Source organism: Lepidochelys kempii, chromosome 11 (genome assembly GCF_965140265.1).
Source record: "Lepidochelys kempii isolate rLepKem1 chromosome 11, rLepKem1.hap2, whole genome shotgun sequence".
In the NCBI taxonomy this organism is placed as follows: Eukaryota; Metazoa; Chordata; order Testudines; family Cheloniidae; genus Lepidochelys; species Lepidochelys kempii.
Window position 1 is genome coordinate 43957262 of NC_133266.1, and position 18070 is coordinate 43975331.

Below are 18070 nucleotides of genomic sequence, written 5' to 3' on the forward strand. Positions count from 1 at the left end.
GGCTGGGGCGGGGATTTGGGGAAGGGGTCCAATGGGGCAGGGAGGGGGCAGAATTGGGGCGGGGACTTTGGGGAAGGGGTTGGAATGGGGGTGGAGAAGGGGAGGAGTTGGGGCAAGGCCAGGGGCACATGAGCAAATACTCCCCCTGTGGAGTGTCCTCTTTTTTGAATGTTCAAATATGGTGACTCTACCGTCTATTCTTCTGCCAATGTGTGCGATATTTTTAGATTGGAAAGTCAACCTTTAATGCACACAGAAATCCACACCTCTGCCTGGTTTAGGGTGACCAGATGTCCTGATTTTTTAGGGACAGTCCCGATATTTGGGGCTTTGTCTTATATAGGCGCCTATTACCCCCCCTCCCTGTCTCGATTTTTCATACTTGCTGTCTCGTCACTGTAGCCTGGTTGCTCAGTTATAAACTCCATTTATCTTCTCCTGAACCCTAAGATAGGGGAATTCCATTTCCTATTACTGTCTTAACTCTCCCCCCTCTGAGTTTTTTTCCTTTAATAAAAGAAGAACTGGATGGGAGATAGTTTGAGAACCACTGACCTAATTAATGCATCATGATTCACACTCTCACACAGAACTTTCATTACTTTTTAGGGTTGATGAGTTACAGATACACATATAAAATAACTTTAAACATATCAATCATTCATATAAACAATGATGTCACCGTAAAAACAACATGGGATTGGTTTAGTATTTTGCAAGAAGCAACACTTCCCTGCCCTTTCCCCAAACTGCACACACACTTCTCCTAAACCCCTGCAACCCCTAAAACTACCTCCTGCTCCCCCTTCACCTTTCACAGTGCCTCTGCTGCTCCTCACAGCCCCTATTGTCCTCTCTAGCCCCCCCTGCCTGTGGGACGGGTTCAATCTTTCTGAAAATGGGTGGGAGGTGGAAGCCAACTTTATGAAAGGCAGCCATTTACCTTTTTAAAGAAGAGAACTGGATTTCTGTCTCTTAAGAGCTTTGTGCACAGGTTGTTTAATTAGCTGGTGGCAACAGCTGATTTCCTTTTTTTAATGAAGGGCAGCCATTTTGGTGGCTTCACCCCATTGACAATAATAGGAGATGGTGGCCATTTTGAATAAGGGAAAATTAATGAGTTGTCACCTGTCATCATGTGTTCGTGGGACGGAAAAGAAAAACCCAGAACAGCGAAAATTGCGAGAGCTGGTAACACAGCCGGAGCCCAGTCTGCCAGGGAGCTGAGCCCTGCTGGGGGTTGGCGGAAGCCCCACCGCCCCCAATTGACTGGCTGCCCCGCTTGCCCTACTCCTGGCACCAAGCAGCCAATCAGAACTGCTGCAAGAAGAGTGCACGGGCTTACTCTCCCCCTCCCCCCTGAGCAACCTGAAGCCTTCTCTGGCGGGGCTAAGGCGTCCTCCGCTCCCGCTCCTTTCCTGTGAGCAACAGGAGAGTTCCTCTGCTCCTCTCCCCACAGAACCTGGCCTGCACAGGGGCAGCCCTAGAGGCTGGCCCCCTTGCCTGGTTGTGGGAGAGGAGGCCCCACTGCCGACCCCCAGGCCTGGGGTGTGTGTAAAAAACTTAGTAGAAGCAGAGGTGAGGCTGGGGGGCTGAACGGATGGCAGAGTGGTCAAGGTAGTTGTAGGAGGTGGGCTGATGGGTTGACTAGGAGACAGATGTGGTTTGGAGATGGGGCTACAGGATTAATTGCTGGTCAAGAGATGGGCAGATGTGGAGGTGGGAGCTCCTGCATTGGGGGCCAAAATCACCTTACCCAATGAATCTGAGAGAGCGAACGCACACACACACACACAAACCCACAGTAGTCTTTGCTTAAAGAGCACTCAGGATTTTTTGGCCAGTCTCATTATTTTTGATTGCTTGAGTTTAGCAAGAATGGTTTGCGTTCTGGGTTACCATGCTAGCTCAGTCTGTGTGTGTATGGGGGGATGGGGGGTTTACACCCCTAGACAACCTCTGAGGGGACATAGGATTGGAAGTAACACTGCAAGGTGGAGTGAGCAACACCAGCAGCAAGAGGAGAGCTGCCTCTACACACTCTTCCAGTAATATACATGTGTTATATTATTGAGCTTGTGCCACTATCATTATTCCAAGGACTCTGCCAACTTGTGCTAAACCACAAGAAAGAGACCATGAGGTCATGCAACAGCATCCCCCTGGCCTTTCACTTTTTTGGTATCTATATATAAAAGGAGTCTGGAACATTAAAAACAATCACAAAATCCATAAAGAAGTTGACTTTATGAGGATTTAGATTATGGTGCCAACAACAAGTTGGTATTTTGCATTTTATGAAAAGTGCTGAATGACAAATGTTTAGTATGACACGTGACTCAAGTATAGTTAAAAACCTGAATCTGTGCAAAGATTACCTTCAAAAGGTTAATGCACCAGCACCACTTTACAATCAGACTAAATAAAAAATGGATTTTCCCTCCCAAAGATGCAGAATAACTGATAACAGATAAGTATAGGTCTGAACAGTTGTCACTGTAAAGGAATAGTATAGATGTGTTTCAAAATTCAGATGATGTATTTTGTATATTTACCACTGTGATCTGAGTCCCATCCGTAAGCGTTGATGTATAATTGAACAATATTCCTTATTTGCCCCAATTCTTTATAAGTCATACTTTCAAATTCTACAGTGCTCTCTATTTAATAGAGCAATAAGTCCCAAGTAGTGAATGCATTTGGCAGCTGTAATGTAAGTGATCAGCGTGCTACAGTTTTCTATGAAGTATGAATTAACAGCAGTGACAAATGATGTTTATTGACTGAAGAGTCAGGAAATGTACAACATAGTAATTGAACAAGCATTGTAAATCTTACAGAATTTCTGGACTGAAAACTTTGTAATGTAGACAAAGTTTTAATTAAATGGATTAAAAATACCTATAATTACAATAATTTGTTTAATAAGTAATTCTCAAAGACAAAATAATGGTGTAAACATGGAATGTTGATTTTTAAAGAAAAAGTTTAAGCTAAATTTTAAAGGACAGTTGCCATCAGTGTTCCCTCTAATTTTTGACAGGCCGTGTGCGCAAAAAAATTCTTCTGTGCACATTGTTGTGCTTCTGTGCAAATTTTTGTGTGCATGGTGTTTCGCCGTGTGCGCAGGGTTTAGGATCTGTGTGTGCACGCACACATGCACAGCTTAGAGGGAACAGTGCTTGTGATAAACAAAGGGGGGAGAGGGATAGATCCCTTTAATGGACACCCAGCCATCCAGAAGCTATAAAATCCGTCTTAGTAGCTGATCTCTAATTGCTCTACCTGTAAAGGGTTGAGAAGTCTCACTGCTGTACATAGGTAAAAGGAAATGAGTGGGCACCTGGCCAAAAAAGCTAGAACTTTTAAAATTTGAAACAAGACTCCCTTTTTGTCTATCTGTGTTGTTCTCCCAGGGAGAGGCTAGGGTGACCAGACAGCAAATGTGAAAAATCGGGACGGGGGTGGGGGTAATAGGAGCCTATATAAGAAAAAGTCCCAAAAATCAGGACTGTCCCTATAAAACTGGGACATCTGGTCACCCTAGGAGAGGCAATTATGCTATAAGAAGCTTGGGCCAGCTATGAAAAATCATCAGCATCATACCTAGAAACTACTCATTTAAAATCCCAGACGTGTAAGTAGATCAGGAAATATATAGGAAGGCGCAATTAGGTTTATCCCTTTTATTAGTTATGGCTTGTAGATTCCTCTAGGCTAACCCAAGAGGTTTTTCTTTTGCTTGCAACCTTTAAAGCTGGACCTCAAGAAAGCTATTCTTAGTGCTTAATTCTTATGGTTGCTCTTTTAAAATCTAGCAGTAGCCTGAGTTCCCAGATGTATTTTCTTTCTTTTTTTTTAAATTAATAAAATTTACCTTTTTTAAGAAGAGAATTGGATTTGTGTGTCTTAAGAGGTTTGTGCACGTTGTTTAATTAGCTGGTGGCAACAGCTGATTCTCCCCCCCCCTCCCCCCCGCAGCTCTTCCTGGGAATGGGGATGTTGGTGAAAGGGCTTGAGGATACCCCACGGAAAGAATTCCCAAGTGCACCGTCCTGGGCTCTCAAAGGGGTTCTGCACTTGGGTGCTAACAGTATCTACCAATCCCAGGTCAGAGAAAAGCTGTAACCTTGGGAGTTTAATACAAGCCTGGAGTGGCCAGTATTAATTTTTAGAATCCTTGCAGGCCCTCACCTTCTGTATGTGAAGTGCCAGAGTGGGGAATTAGCCTTGACAGCACTTCTGCAGTTTAAATGCACTAAGCTTAGTTTTTAAAAATGATATCCGTGTGATACAGGGAGAGAATAAGGGGAGTCCATAATGGTGGGGAGGATGGGCAGGAAAGAATAAACAATATCTAATATGAATGAGTGTTTGTAGGGGGTGGAATTTAACAAGCACATTGGCCTCTTGACATTTCTCTACAGTAGTGAAACAAAACACTGCAGCTTTGTGCTACAGCATCAGAACTAGAAAGTGAAACTAACCAGACTAGTTTCATTAAGCCTAGCAAAGTGCAAAAAAATAAACAAAAAGCATTAGTGTTAGACTTGAGATTTTTACATTAAAGGTGACAGTACCTCTTTAAAAAGGTAGTTAAAATTTATATGAAGTGTAAGTCAAGTTAACACATAAAACGTTACACTGGTACAGACTGCACTGCCGACTTCTCTTGTCAGTGTAGTTAATCCACTACCCCAAGAGGTGGTAGGTATGTCGGCAGGAGCACCTCTTCTGCCAACATAGCGCTCTCTACATGGGGGTGTGTGTGTGTGTTTGTGTGTGTGTGATGGTGGGGGGGGGAGGATGTGCGTTTCGATCAGTATAATTACGTTGCTCGGGGAGGGGGGTGGATTTTTCATGCCCCTGAGCAACGCAGTTATACAAATATAGGTCTGTAGTGTAGACCTGGCCTTAGTAATGCTGACAATGTTGTATACTGCATTTCAAGTTAATAATTATATAGCTTGTTTATATGATGGCTCATCTTTGTAAAAAAAAGTGAAAGTTTGTAAGTTAGTGAATAACCTATTTAGGGGAAGTAAACATGAATGGTGTGCAGTTAAAAAAAAGATTTCACAAATTATTAAGACAAATCAAAATAATATACTTTATCAACTTGTATACTAAAGTAAAGCTTTTATTTTAAATGTAAAGCAAATAAAAATATATAAGAAAAGTGGCAAACATTATTCAATTTATATTTATAAAAATGTCTGAAGTCATAATCTGTTGCAAGACCAATTGTATTTAGCCAGCTAAAATCATATATATATATATTTATTTCATATAAATCTATGAATATAACAGATGAGATAGAACAGTATATAAATAAGATGTCTTTAAATATTTACACTCATACAGAAACTAGCCAAAGTGGTGCTATAAAGAAGGAAATATTGACTGTTAGAAAAAGGAGATTACACATTTTGCATACATATGCATTAGAGTTTTTTAACTTGTGTATTTAATCTACTAGTTATTAACTTTAGATATATATTTGCATAGAATCACTTTAAAATATAACAATTCTGCATTTCACATCACAGTAAAAGCTATTAGAATAAAAATACCAGCTCTGTCAAAGCCAGTTAGCTTCCTTGCCTGTCAAAATTTAGTCTCTGGCTTCTTGCTTTTAGGAACAAGGAAGATGCTGCCATCTTTTGTTTGCTGCAGTGAGTATTCACTGGGAGAGTAAGGCTTTCCATTTTCATCATGTAGCATGCTGAAGACCTCAAGATACAAGTTGGTAAGCTGCTTTTTCATTAGACGGATGCTTTTGTCATTCTCTCCTTTTTCTTTAAGCAATTTCTCTTTTTCATCCTTTAAACGACCCAAGTCTTGCTCCAGTTCCACTATGTTTTCCAGTTTCCTTTTACGGCAGTTTTGAGCAGCCACTTTATTCTTGCCTCTCCTGCGTATATCTCGAATAAGTGCAAGCTGGGCCTCATTGAACTGCTCCTTAGACATCATTTCATTGAAGTCATCCACAGGAAGGTTGATGATTTTTTCTACAGAGAAAGGGATATGCAGAGCTTTTGCTCTTTGCTCATCTCTTGTGAAATGAGCTTCAAGGTAGCGTGAAGGTTTATCTCTTGTAAATGGAGCTTTGGGGTGGCCTGGACTAGCAGGTAGTTCTCTCTTTGGTGTATTTACACATTGCAGATCGGACTTTTGAGTGCTTGGCCCCAGGGAAGGAGAGACTGGATCATGGAACTGCAATGAATACATTTGAGCATTGCTCTGTTGCAGACTTCCAGGAGCACTCTCCATTTCTTCCATTTCAGAATCACTGTATCCAAAAGCTGCATCTCCAAAGACAGATGATTCAACAGAATGTTCAGGTGATGCAGTACTGGAATGTGCGTTCAATGAAATACCAGAGTCAGAATCATTACATTCTGGTGCATTTCCTTGATGGTCACCATTAAAAGCTTTACACAGTGAGAAATCAGAAATATCAATAGGTTCATATGGAATTTCAGCAAATGACTCACTGACAACATGTGGTGCTGCTGTGTCACCATTCACCTTTGGATCAACGAAGGTGGAGTAGAAATCTTCAGAAAAGTTGGAGCTTAAACATGAAGTGGTATCTAAAGAGTCCAGTCCCAGCTGACTGAGGTCTTCTGGTGGTTGGATGCTAGAAAAGGAATCCTCAAAAGTGTTGAGGAAATCTGAATTGCAATTAACAGTAATGGATGATGAGCTGTAGAAGTTGCTGTGAATCTCTGATGGCTTGGTTTCTGGGTTTGCAATAGTGGTTACTTCAGCCAGGTTATCATTTTCAATGTTAAGACACTATATGAAGAAATGTTACAAAGAGAAGTTTATCAATAATAAATTCACAACATATTTTGATATCTATATCCACAAATTTAATATTGCCCTTCTGAGATCAATACACAGTACACATAAAATGGCCATTAAAGCATTGCTATATAACTTGGGTGGTCATAGCACTGCCCACTGCTGTGCTTATTTTATTACAAAGGGTCAGTCTCTGGGGACTGCAAGTCCTAGCAGAGGATGAATCTTTTTGTTCTCAGCAGAGTCACCAGGTAGATAATATAGCATTCTGGCACCTGTAGTGTCCCAAAATCATACCAATAAACCAAAATAAAGACTTGCTGCAATATGCTCCCATTATATGGAAGCTAGATGCATCCCTCCTGCTCTGGTAAATTGCCAATATGGATCCTGGTGCTGCCGAATCTGAATACGCCTTAAGCAACACTATAATACAAATAGATTTAACATTAATACAGCAACTTAAAGTCACAGCATACGATTTACTGAATGATATTAGCAAACAACTATCCCTTAAATGTCAAACTATGGAAAAGATTTTTACGAGATCTTTGGTCTTTTAGGTGGTACTCAATGAAGCAGCTGTTTGGTGCAGAGAAATTTAATTTACTATGTAATAAACAGTACTAACATGGGGCTTTACAAACATTAATTCAACCCACATACTTTTAGTTAAGCTGGTTAACATTAGTGTAAGTGTTGAAGACTATTATTTTGATGGGCTTTATTGGCTACAAAAACAACATTCTTTCCAACAGGGTAGCAATCTTAACATTTATGGAAGGAAGCTGGTATCAAAGTATGCCTTCTGTCCTTTCAGAATTAGGCAATTACAAAAATAATTCTGGTCCTCTTAAAGAGGGCCACACACGGATTGTTTAAACACAAATAAAAATCATACCTAAACTAGGATTTACCAGATACGAGATCTTTTGGGTTTTTCTTTACTCATTAAACTAATCCTTTAAAGGGGATACCCTCAATTTAAATCTCTGTCTTCTCCCAGAAAATTTGTTCAACTTCAGAATTATAATAGTGACATTTAAGGGTTTTTTCTTTTTTTGGTTTACTTTTTGTATTGTCAGTTTCATTGTTGCCCCTGTATAGTCACTCAATTCCCTGTTTTGGTTGTGTGGGTCTTTCACACAAACAAAAGGGAAGATTGGGGGGAAAAAAAAAAACCCACACCAAAAAAAAACAAACAACCAACCACCACAGAAAAATTAATTGTGAAAAACACAAAAATTAGCGATAGGGTCAGAGCAGATGTAGTACCTGATGTTACTTTCTAACTAAGTTTTGTTAAATGGACTTGCTTTCACATTGACAGTGTCCTTTTAAGCATTCCTTTGATCAGTTTGCAATCCAAAAAAACAGCAGCTTTGTGCTTGTGAAAAACATTAAAATAAATAATGAAAAATAAACTAGTCTAATTTTACAGTCCAATTTGGGTGAAGTTCAAGTAAAAACACAGCAGAGGTGATTAAATAAATAAGCTAGTCTCTGAAATGCTCAGATTAGTAAAAGAGCAAATTGATTTTTAGCTTGACATATTCACCGCATGTACAGCACCTAACAGAGTTTGACTGCAACTGAAATACAAATAATGTTTTCATAGAACAAGCAGCCATAATTAGTCTCGAATATACCAATACTATTCTTTTAAAAGCTTTTTTCTCCCACGGTGGAAGGTAAATGCAAAATCTAAATAAAAACAACTTCAAAGTTTCTAATTGCAAAGACAATCAAGAAATGCCAAGTTATAACCCCCACCGCATATGCAATATTCTGTTTTGTATTTTATATATACTGTAATATAATAATGTAAATAATATAAAGTTAAACATTATACCACAAATACTTTTAGAGTAGTATCTGGGGATAGACTAATGGTTGCTGTAGGAACCATAATTTAGAGGTTCCTCACATTTCTGCAGGTAAAATTTCAAACATGACAGTGCAGTAACAGGTTTCTGTATTTAACACAGAGCCAGCTCAAGTATCAGTAAAAATAGAAACATTATGGCCAGGAAGACAGAATATAATTTTCACACAGTATTAGGTAAATAACCCTCTTCTCTTGAAGTCTCCCCTCTTACACTGCTTTTGATTAATTATAGTTTAGATGCTCAATGTATTTCTTATTAAAGCAAACACTAATTTACAAAAACTCTGCAGCTACTAGCCTGATGGGCTTGTTACCATTCCTTAAGAATGACTGCACTGTTATTGTTCTGAATTCTTTGGAGACATTGTCCCAGAATACTCTGCCATTCTTTCAGCTGCTGCTTACATTAACCCTTACCTGTAGTTCTGGAATGGACAGTAATTCTTCCCAGACTTGCTCTATGTTTTGCATATTATCTACTTCAGCAACAGAAGATTGAAGGACTGATGATTCAGGTGGCTGAGTCTGATTAGTAGTAATGAAGATTGCATCGCTATCTACATGAGCAGGTACCAACACTTGAAATGCAGCCGAAGAAACCTGGAATTTTATAAATATACATAACTTGGTAAGGCATCAAGAAAAAGTAATTCTTGGTGCTCTCTGTATTATTCCCATATAACAGATCCACACGTGTCCCTTGAAAGAGTATTAGATACATATAAATCACTGTATTTTGCCTAATATAGTACAATAATGTGAAAATATTCCATTAAAAGACTCATCATAATAACAGAAGTAAAAAAAAAAAACTTGAGAATAAAGTTGTGCAAGAGCAGATGTGTTATCATTGCCTCCCCCCCGCAAAACCCCTCCAACTATACTAAGCATTAGGTTGATATTTTACCTCATCATCATCTACATACGAGAAAGTTTCTGCCAAAAGCTGCATGCAGTCATCAAAGGACAAGGCATCTGCTTCTGGTTTTGAAATATGCGTAGTCTACATAGGAAAGATATGGAAAAAATGTATTAAGTTTATTTTTGGATGACTGTGAAGATTCCTCCCTCTACAAATACAAACTAAGTTTAGGTAACCAGCAGTTTTATCATCTTATTCACAAGGAGGAATAATGAAGACACATATACATGATATATATCAGCATAAGAGAAAAAAATACTGTTTTTTACCTTTGAAAAATTGGTTGGCATGCCTGTGTTGTCTGACTCAATGTGCTGGGCAGGCTGAATGGGAATAAATTCACCTGTTTCTTCATCCAGCTGCAGCTGAGCCAGTAAAGCTTTTTCTTGCTCTTTTTGGAGCTGTTCTTGTCTCTCCTTTTCAAGTTTCTTCTGCTTTTCGAGTTCATATTCCTTCTGTCTTTGACTAAAATCAAAAACTTCACGTCTTGCCCCAAGGTCTATATCTTGCCTCCAAAGAATGTCAATCAAGTTCATGTCCTGTGGATAGGAAAGATGATAATTTTTTAAAAGGACAGACGCCTCTACAGCAAAATTTGTTTAAAAAGTTAAAGCATAGTAATTCTGTACTAAACAGTTAAACTTGTGTAACTATCTGAGGTTTTCAGGCCTACCAAATCACCTAAGCAAAATGTATGTTTATTTCTAATTCCAAGCATGGATTTTGTTCTCTTTCTAAAACAGCTCCCAGTTTTATATAAAAAACGTGAATAGGCTGTTTTCTCATTGTGCTTGTATGCACACACACACAAAAAATGTTTCCTCATAAAGCGCATCAATAATCAACACATTACAGTTGGTTACTGTAATGCATACAATTTGTGAGATGTGGTCATTTGTCAGCCAGCCAGAAGGGCATAAAGAAATCCTTCCTACTTAATTAGCTATTAGAAAGCATGAAGATAGAGGAAGAATTAAGAGACATGTGACTTAATATCAGCTGGGTGAATTGTTTCTGTATGTATTGCATAAAATTTCAAAGTTGACTAAAAATATATTGTAAGATGTTGAGTAATGACAATTAATCACTATCTATATATTGTAAAATATAAGTTAAAAAAAAAGTTCTGTTCCTTCATACTATTAAAAATGAATATTCATTAGAGGCTACAGAATTTCAAAGTCACCAATCTTACTACCATTGTACCTGGAGGAATTTTCACTAAACACACAATTATTAATAATAATAATTACAGATTTGTAGTTTAAAGGTTAAACCAGGTCAACCATACCAAAAGTGTTCCAGAGATGGATTAGCACAGTTTGTATAAATCAGTAGGTGCCAAATCTGACAATTGTGGTTCGGGCTCATCACTTAATAGAGAGAGCTTATAAAGAGGCAACAACCTTTGAAGTCAGAATCCCCATATATATTTAATTTGGAAAGTGCAACTCTGTGATGTCTCAGGATATAACTAAAGTAAGTTCCACCATTTAGAAAATGCCATTTGATCAATGAATTTTGTTTGGTTATATACTTTCCCTTTTTAGTTAATGAAAATTATATCAATATGCATTTTCTAGTGTTCAAATATTCAGAATTTTTAGAGGCTGAAATTTTGGGTATATTTTAGTGTGAACAAAATCAAACATCCCAAGAGATCATCAACCAAGAAATTAATTAAGATGATGGAACATAGTTTATGGACATATAGTGCTAATGTCTGTGATATAATAAAAAAAAAGACTAATTTATGAATGGAAAAGATAAGGCAACTGTATGCTTCAGGAAAAAAAAAAAAAGGAGTAAACTACACTTCAATCGTAGACACATGCAAACTCACTGCTTAGTCCTGAGCATTTGCATCACGTTAATACAACAGTAATATTACACCAACATTCACTTAATTAAATCAAAATTGTTCCAGTTCAGATAGCAATCCCAGAACTTGGGATAATTTACCTTGCCAAAATAGTAAACCAATAACTTTTCTTAACTTTATAAACTAGCTTCAACTAGGGCACAAGTTTAAGGCCAACATTTTAATGAAAGTCCATTTTGAACCACAGATAAGTTCAATAATCTTTGATTTCTTCACTGAAATCTTCTCTGTACCATTAGTAGCAATACTTAGGGTTAGAAGGAATTATGATTTCTAACGATTATTAAGGAACTGATTGTTTTTAATTAATTGGTATATTTAGGATACCTGCTTGTAATACAGAATATATGCATTAGTACATATTTACATACGTATTTGATATACCTAACTGTGAGAGACTAAATTCTGCTTTATGGCCAGCAGTGAAGAAGCTGAAATTAGAGTGGCTGTCCAAGGCAGTGGTTTGGTCTCTCCAGATTGGCAGGGTAAACCTAACTAAATTGTGCAGTAAATGAAGATATTGTAATATGGTATGGCTTCATTAAGGGCCAGTAGTTTACCAGCTGCTCATCCTCTTTTCTTGTAGCAGATTTGAAACTCCTTTTTAGTGTCAGAGCATTTGCAATATGTTCTGGACAAACCTGCAGGATCTGGATTTTAGGGCACGTTTCTGAATTATTGATTTACAAGGCACCATGACAATTTGTGACTCAAAACATTTTTCATGATGTGTGGGCATGAGATAAATCAACAGAGCTCTATTTCTCCCTGGTCTCCAACAGACTAGGCCATTGGAACTACAGAACTGTTAATCAGTTTCAGTTTAAATTTCAACAAAACTGATCAGAAAGAGAGAATGTGGGAGGTACACTTTGTTCTCTTTAGAGGAGAAACCCATAGCTTAAATATGAAAATGCATCTCCTAAAGTAGTGGTTTTCAACTTTTCTTCATTTGAGGACCCCCAAAACATTTCAAATAGAGGTGTGGACCCCTTTGGAAATTCAACCTGTGGTCCGCGGTCCCCTACCATAGAGGTCTTAGACTGAAAAGCAACTGAACAGAATTCAGCTATAAATGTTGCACATGCTTGGCAGCAGGAGAAAGGGTGCTAAACTGTGGGCTTCTATGGTAACATCACTTCCAGGTTCTGACCTGTAGGAGGGGGTATTCACATAGTTTTGATTGATCAGAAAAACAGAATGCCTTTTCTGGGATCTGAAACTTTATTTTCATATTTATTTTCACCTTTCATGGACTTCTTAGACATAGTCTGCAGACCCCCAGGGGTCCATGGACCACAAGTTGAAAACCACTGTCCTAAAGCCATCAGCCAAGCCACTTCAGGCTGTGGGCTTCTAATCTCAAAATGAGCAGTGCTGATCTGGATCAGTACTTGGGTGGGAGACCTCCAATGGGAGACCTCCAAATAAACTCCAGCTGCTCAAAGAAGCAGTTTAGGCATCTCAGTAAGCAATCTTCTGAATCATTTAGAAGGAATGCAGGATCATAATAATAGAGGTTCAGTTGTGCTGTCTTTTGGACAAGTAAGTTAGAGTACTGACCATCTGAGGTCACTAAGCATCTCCCACTTTTCATAAGAGGATGGTTAGTCCCAGTGTCCTGACTGCATTCCAAAACTGTTAGTTACACTCTGCACATCTGAATTCTCTCTATCTAAAACTGTTGTGCAGCATTGCTATATTTTGTTACACAGTTGCTGTGTTCCCCTCAGGAGGTGACTGCTTTTTTTCAGAAAATACTTTACTTACACAAGCTGCACCTATCCTAAAAAGTGCTTGAGGTGTTTCAATAGACAAAATTAATTCTATGTAGTCTATAAAAGAAAAGGGCTTTGGAGTTCACTGGAACGATGAAGTGAGCTGTTAGCTCACGAAAGCTTATGCTCAAATAAATTGGTTAGTCTCTAAGGTGCCACAAGTACTCCTTTTCTTTTTGCGAATACAGACTAACACGGCAGTTACTCTGAAACCTGTCATAAAACTTTAACACTAGTAAAAATTCAAGCAAATTTGGTTCCTGGGGGAGGGTCATGTTCTACTCAAGATATTATTTTAGATGTCAAATTTCCACTAGCAAGATATTTAAATATGCTATATGTATTTTAACATTGTAAGCCAATAATTTGATAATGGCAATAATACTCAACAAAATGTACAGAATTTTGTGCATTATTCCAAAGCATCAGGTCAAAATATAGGAAACCCTTAACAGTCTACTCTGAAGTGGTTTGATTAAAACTATTTTAATATACGTATCTGACTCTTAACAGTTATTTTCTAATGAACATATATTTTCTACAAATGTGTGTGTGTGATATGTTAAGCCAGAAAGGTTCAAGTGGAAGTGCTGATGGGAACAGCAGGTGCACATTCATGTCCAAACTAAATTAAATGCATTAAGAATTCCATATCAGATTTATAAATGATACGTGTACACACACGTCACTGCTCCTTTTTAGAGCCCTGCTTACCACATCCTTAATACAGAAGGCATTTACTGTAAGGGCTCTAATGGTTCACCATGTGACTTACTTCACAAGTGGCCGTTTGTTCTCTCCTCAGTTGTGTAAGCTCTTGCATCATATCAGAGGAAATAATTGTTTGGGCAAAAGCTAAAAAGAGGAATGCCGAAGGAAGAAGCTGGGCCATCTCAGTATTCGGAAAATAATCTGTTATCTGAACTAGTTTTTCCATCAGGGATATTTTTCCCTAGTTTAGGCTAATAGTTCAATCCTGCTCTCATTGAAGTCAAGGGCAAAACTCCCACTGATTTTAAGGGTAAAGGATTAGGTCTTTTAAAAAAAAATATAAAAAGTAAATTCCCACACCTCAAAAAATATGTTTTAATGGAAAATACAAAGCATTAGGTTATTGAATGTGTATGTCACATCCCTCAGTATCATAGTCCAAGTATTTCATGCTTCAAATGGAGCGGTGTGTGCACAGTACCTTTGAAAATAAGGCTAACAATGATTTTGGGGGATTTTTCTTTACCTATGTATAAATGGAGGAAGAACCACCTCTCCAATCAGACATGGATCTGCTTTTCTCTCCCGTGGTCCATGCAGCAAATGTTGCCTTCTGCTCAGTGTTTGCTTTTTTGTTCATTTAGTGATAGGCTGTTCCAGAGTCTTTTCCAAACCACGCTGCTAACTACTACAGCTTTAGTCTTGTAAAGGCAGTTTTAATAAGATAAGCATAAAATGTTAAACAGTTCACATTAAGCCACCATCTGGCCCCCAGTGGAAATTTTCATGTTTTAGATTTACATATCAGCATTTGCCATCTGGGTACTCTGTTATACATTTTATGTGAAACTCTGGATTGCAAAGTTTGACTATAAACTCTTATTGCTTTTAAGCAAACATATTTGCAATAGGGTAAACAAAGGAGAGGGATTCTAAATATATATCCATGTTGTATTTGTTATTTTCATGGACTAGCAAGTTTTTGTGGTCAAAACAGTAATTTTAAAAACTGCTCATTGTGTTGGATTTGAGGTTTTTAATTCAATTTTTGGAGCACAAGACATTTACAGGTAGAGATGATAAAATTCAAACATCTGATGGCATAAGTGTCACCCTGGAAAACAATCCACCATCCCAAATGGAATTTTCACAAACCATTATTATCTAATCCCTTCTGAAAGGGCACATTAATGCTGTTATTTTAAGTAGAGTCACATCCTTTGACAAAGAACCCTACACAAATTGGAACAGCTTTAGCAACAGAGATCCCAAATGGAATGTTAATAGAAGCGATATAGCAAAGAATGATGGGATGTCACATGTGGGGGAAAAAAAAGAAAAAGAAGTCAAGATAAAATTTCACATACACACAAATAAGTAAAGGTTGGAGCAACGGATGAAGGGATGGTTTACAGAGGTTATGAATTCAGCAGAGGGAAGGCAGCCCCAGCTTTGGCAGCATTCAAATAAGGGGAGAGAAGTGATGCTCCCTTCAACAGGAGAGGAGTGGGAAAAGCAGCTTAGGCATTGCTAGTTGTTTTTCAGGAAGTGAGAGGAGTGGACAGGGAGCATCTAGAGCTGCAGCTGTGTTCACAAGAGAGGAAGGGAAGTGAGAACAGAGTAGGTTCTGAGCTACTACTCCACATACTAGGCGGGAGGAAGAGCACAGGGCCAAGTGCAAGAGAAGGAGCTGGAAGCCTTTTGCTTATTCAGAAAAGGGGAACAGGAGGGGTAACAACAGCAGTGGCTGAGCCCCAGCCCACCACACTTTGCAGGGCAGGACTGATTTGTTTGGGCACTGTGGGAACCACACTGTCAAGTCTCATGATTTTATCACAAGACTCAATATTTGGTTGTTTGGTTTTATTTTTAAAATACTTAGACCCTGGAATCTTATGATTAGGATAAATTCTCATCTTTTGTTAAAAACACATTTCTAGCCCTCATGGTTACAGAGAAAAGCTTGAAAAAATGACCCCAGACAACCCCAAAGGCCCAGAAAGCAGATAAAGAAAATGTTAAGTTCATTTAAAAAAAAATCTTGATTTTTAAGACCATCTCATAATTTTTGGGAGCCTGACTCATGATTTTTAAACATTTGAGGTTGGCAATAGTGGAGGTGGAGGGAAAGAGGATTGTTTGATGGTGGTGAAAAATGACAAAAATGTAATTGGGCACAAGAATTGACTGGGAGAGCAGAAGTAATTTATTTTTGGAAGAATGAAGAGGTGGCAGAGTCAATGAAACAGGCATGGATTTGGGGGCATAGCAGTTCAAGTAATCTGATTCCAGACCACATGAAGAATAAGTAGAGCAAGCTGTGCCTCATGAACAGTAGGGAGGCCAAACCCCGACCCAGCCCAGCCATTATGGACCTGGCTGCTGGCCCACATTGTGAGCCAAGACATAACACCAGGTAAGTGGGGATATTGGTGTCGGTTGGGAGGTCAGAGGCCTCTCCTCTCTGTCAGTCATACTTGTCTTAATGACCCAATTATTGAAGATGATTTGACTGAGGATGAATCAACACCCTTTGACCATTGCCTGCATAGACTTCTGGATCACCTTTTATTCCTTCTGGACTCCACTGTATCTGTCACTGCCAGTACATCCTCTCAAAAAATAATTTTAAGCATGGTGGGTGGGGAGGGTGAAATATTACATGAGAGGGGTCCCCCAGTGTGCCTGAACCACCCCTGGTTTTACAGAAAGGATGTTCCTCTTTATCTCTATTAGGTAAATTCCATTCTCTGTCCAGGTGGCTATTCCTGCTGCAATATTGGCCACAGGTCCCAACACATACTTCATCCCCAGTCCAGAGGGTGGAGATAGGCTCATCCCTTCACATTTCAATGTTTGTTTAGAAACAAACTTAAGTTTGACATTGGGAGAGAAAAATCTTTTATTCCACAGTTTGTCAAGTTACCACTGTTATCTAGACACTTATTTAAGCTTGTGCCAGCTAAAACAGTTATAATCTGATGCACTGAATCTAGAACCTCCCAGATACCATCATGCACCTGTGAATGTAGGCTCATACTATTTGTATAAGTATAATCACTATATTCAACACACTGTAGCTCTTGTTGTACACCAGTATGTTCTAATATAAATACACAGTTACCAGTATGCTCTGTTATAAACACAAAGTTATCTTGTCTGGATTGCCCAGTGTTAAATAAAATTTGCTAGGAATGTTATCTTGGGCTATTCTAAATATGCATGGGAGGAGAAAGACATATTGATTAGTTGATTTTATCCTTTGGGTGAAATACTCCACTAAAATCCTCCCTATCAACATCACTACTCCAGGAATTTCAATTTTAAAAAGTGAATGATTAATATATTTTGTCTGAAATTAATCTTCCTGGAACAGTTTCAACTCATTCAAGGTGTGTGTGGGAGAACTGTACTCACTTGCTCCTCACAATTTGATACTCTTCCCCAACAACAACATACAATAGTCTCTATCATGCCCAACAATATAGAGGGATCCTCATAGGTTTCCATATTTACAAAACAAAAGCACTAGAAACAAGCAACATTTCACAGACCCCAAAAGGCGGTAGGGCAGTGTGATGGACAGGGTTAAGGAGAGCTGGAGAACTGAGTTAGTGCTTCTGGATGATGAGCTAAAATCAATTTAGGATGAGACACAGCTGGGGAGAAGCTGGAGAGCTACTATAAAGGAGGGGCTTCAGGAAGCCTGGGGGAGAACAGACCATGGGATCCTCTCTTCAAAAGAAGCTCTGGCAAAAGATCAGGAAAGACATGGAGCATGCTCCAGTCGGATTAAAAGATCTGGACTTCCTGAGAGACCCCAGGAGGTGTTCAAGAGAGGAATGGAAGGTCAAGCACAGGAATGCAGAATTTGGTGTAACTTTATAACTTCACCTGGGATTTTTTTAAGAGGACTCCAGAGGGATCCCTCCAACCTCCTGAACTGAAACGGGTGACCCTAGAGAAGCTGTGGATTCCGGTACACAGTGGCTTGAGGAAGATGTGGAGAAAGGCCTGCTGACAGGCTGAGGTGGAAGGAAGCCCAGGGAAATAGCAAGAGGTGGGTCTAAATAGACAGA

General features: G+C 38.8%; 1 protein-coding gene across 4 annotated transcripts in view; it reads right to left on the bottom strand.

The window, feature by feature from the left end:
- Positions 1-2759: 2759 nt before the first annotated feature.
- NFE2L2 (NFE2 like bZIP transcription factor 2) overlaps positions 2760-18070 on the bottom strand; it is a 44434-nt gene continuing 29123 nt past the window's right edge. For 3 of the 4 annotated variants that reach the window (XM_073305983.1, XM_073305984.1, XM_073305986.1), the window contains 4 exons: positions 9890-10159; positions 9606-9701; positions 9116-9298; positions 2760-6801 (listed from right to left, as the gene is read on the bottom strand). In XM_073305983.1, coding sequence (XP_073162084.1) covers positions 5608-6801; positions 9116-9298; positions 9606-9701; positions 9890-10159 — 1743 coding nt within the window. In that variant the 3' untranslated portion in view covers positions 2760-5607. Of the gene's footprint in view, positions 6802-9115; positions 9299-9605; positions 9702-9889; positions 10160-14517; positions 14693-18070 lie in introns of all 4 variants that reach the window. The other variant, XM_073305985.1, reaches the window with a different exon arrangement.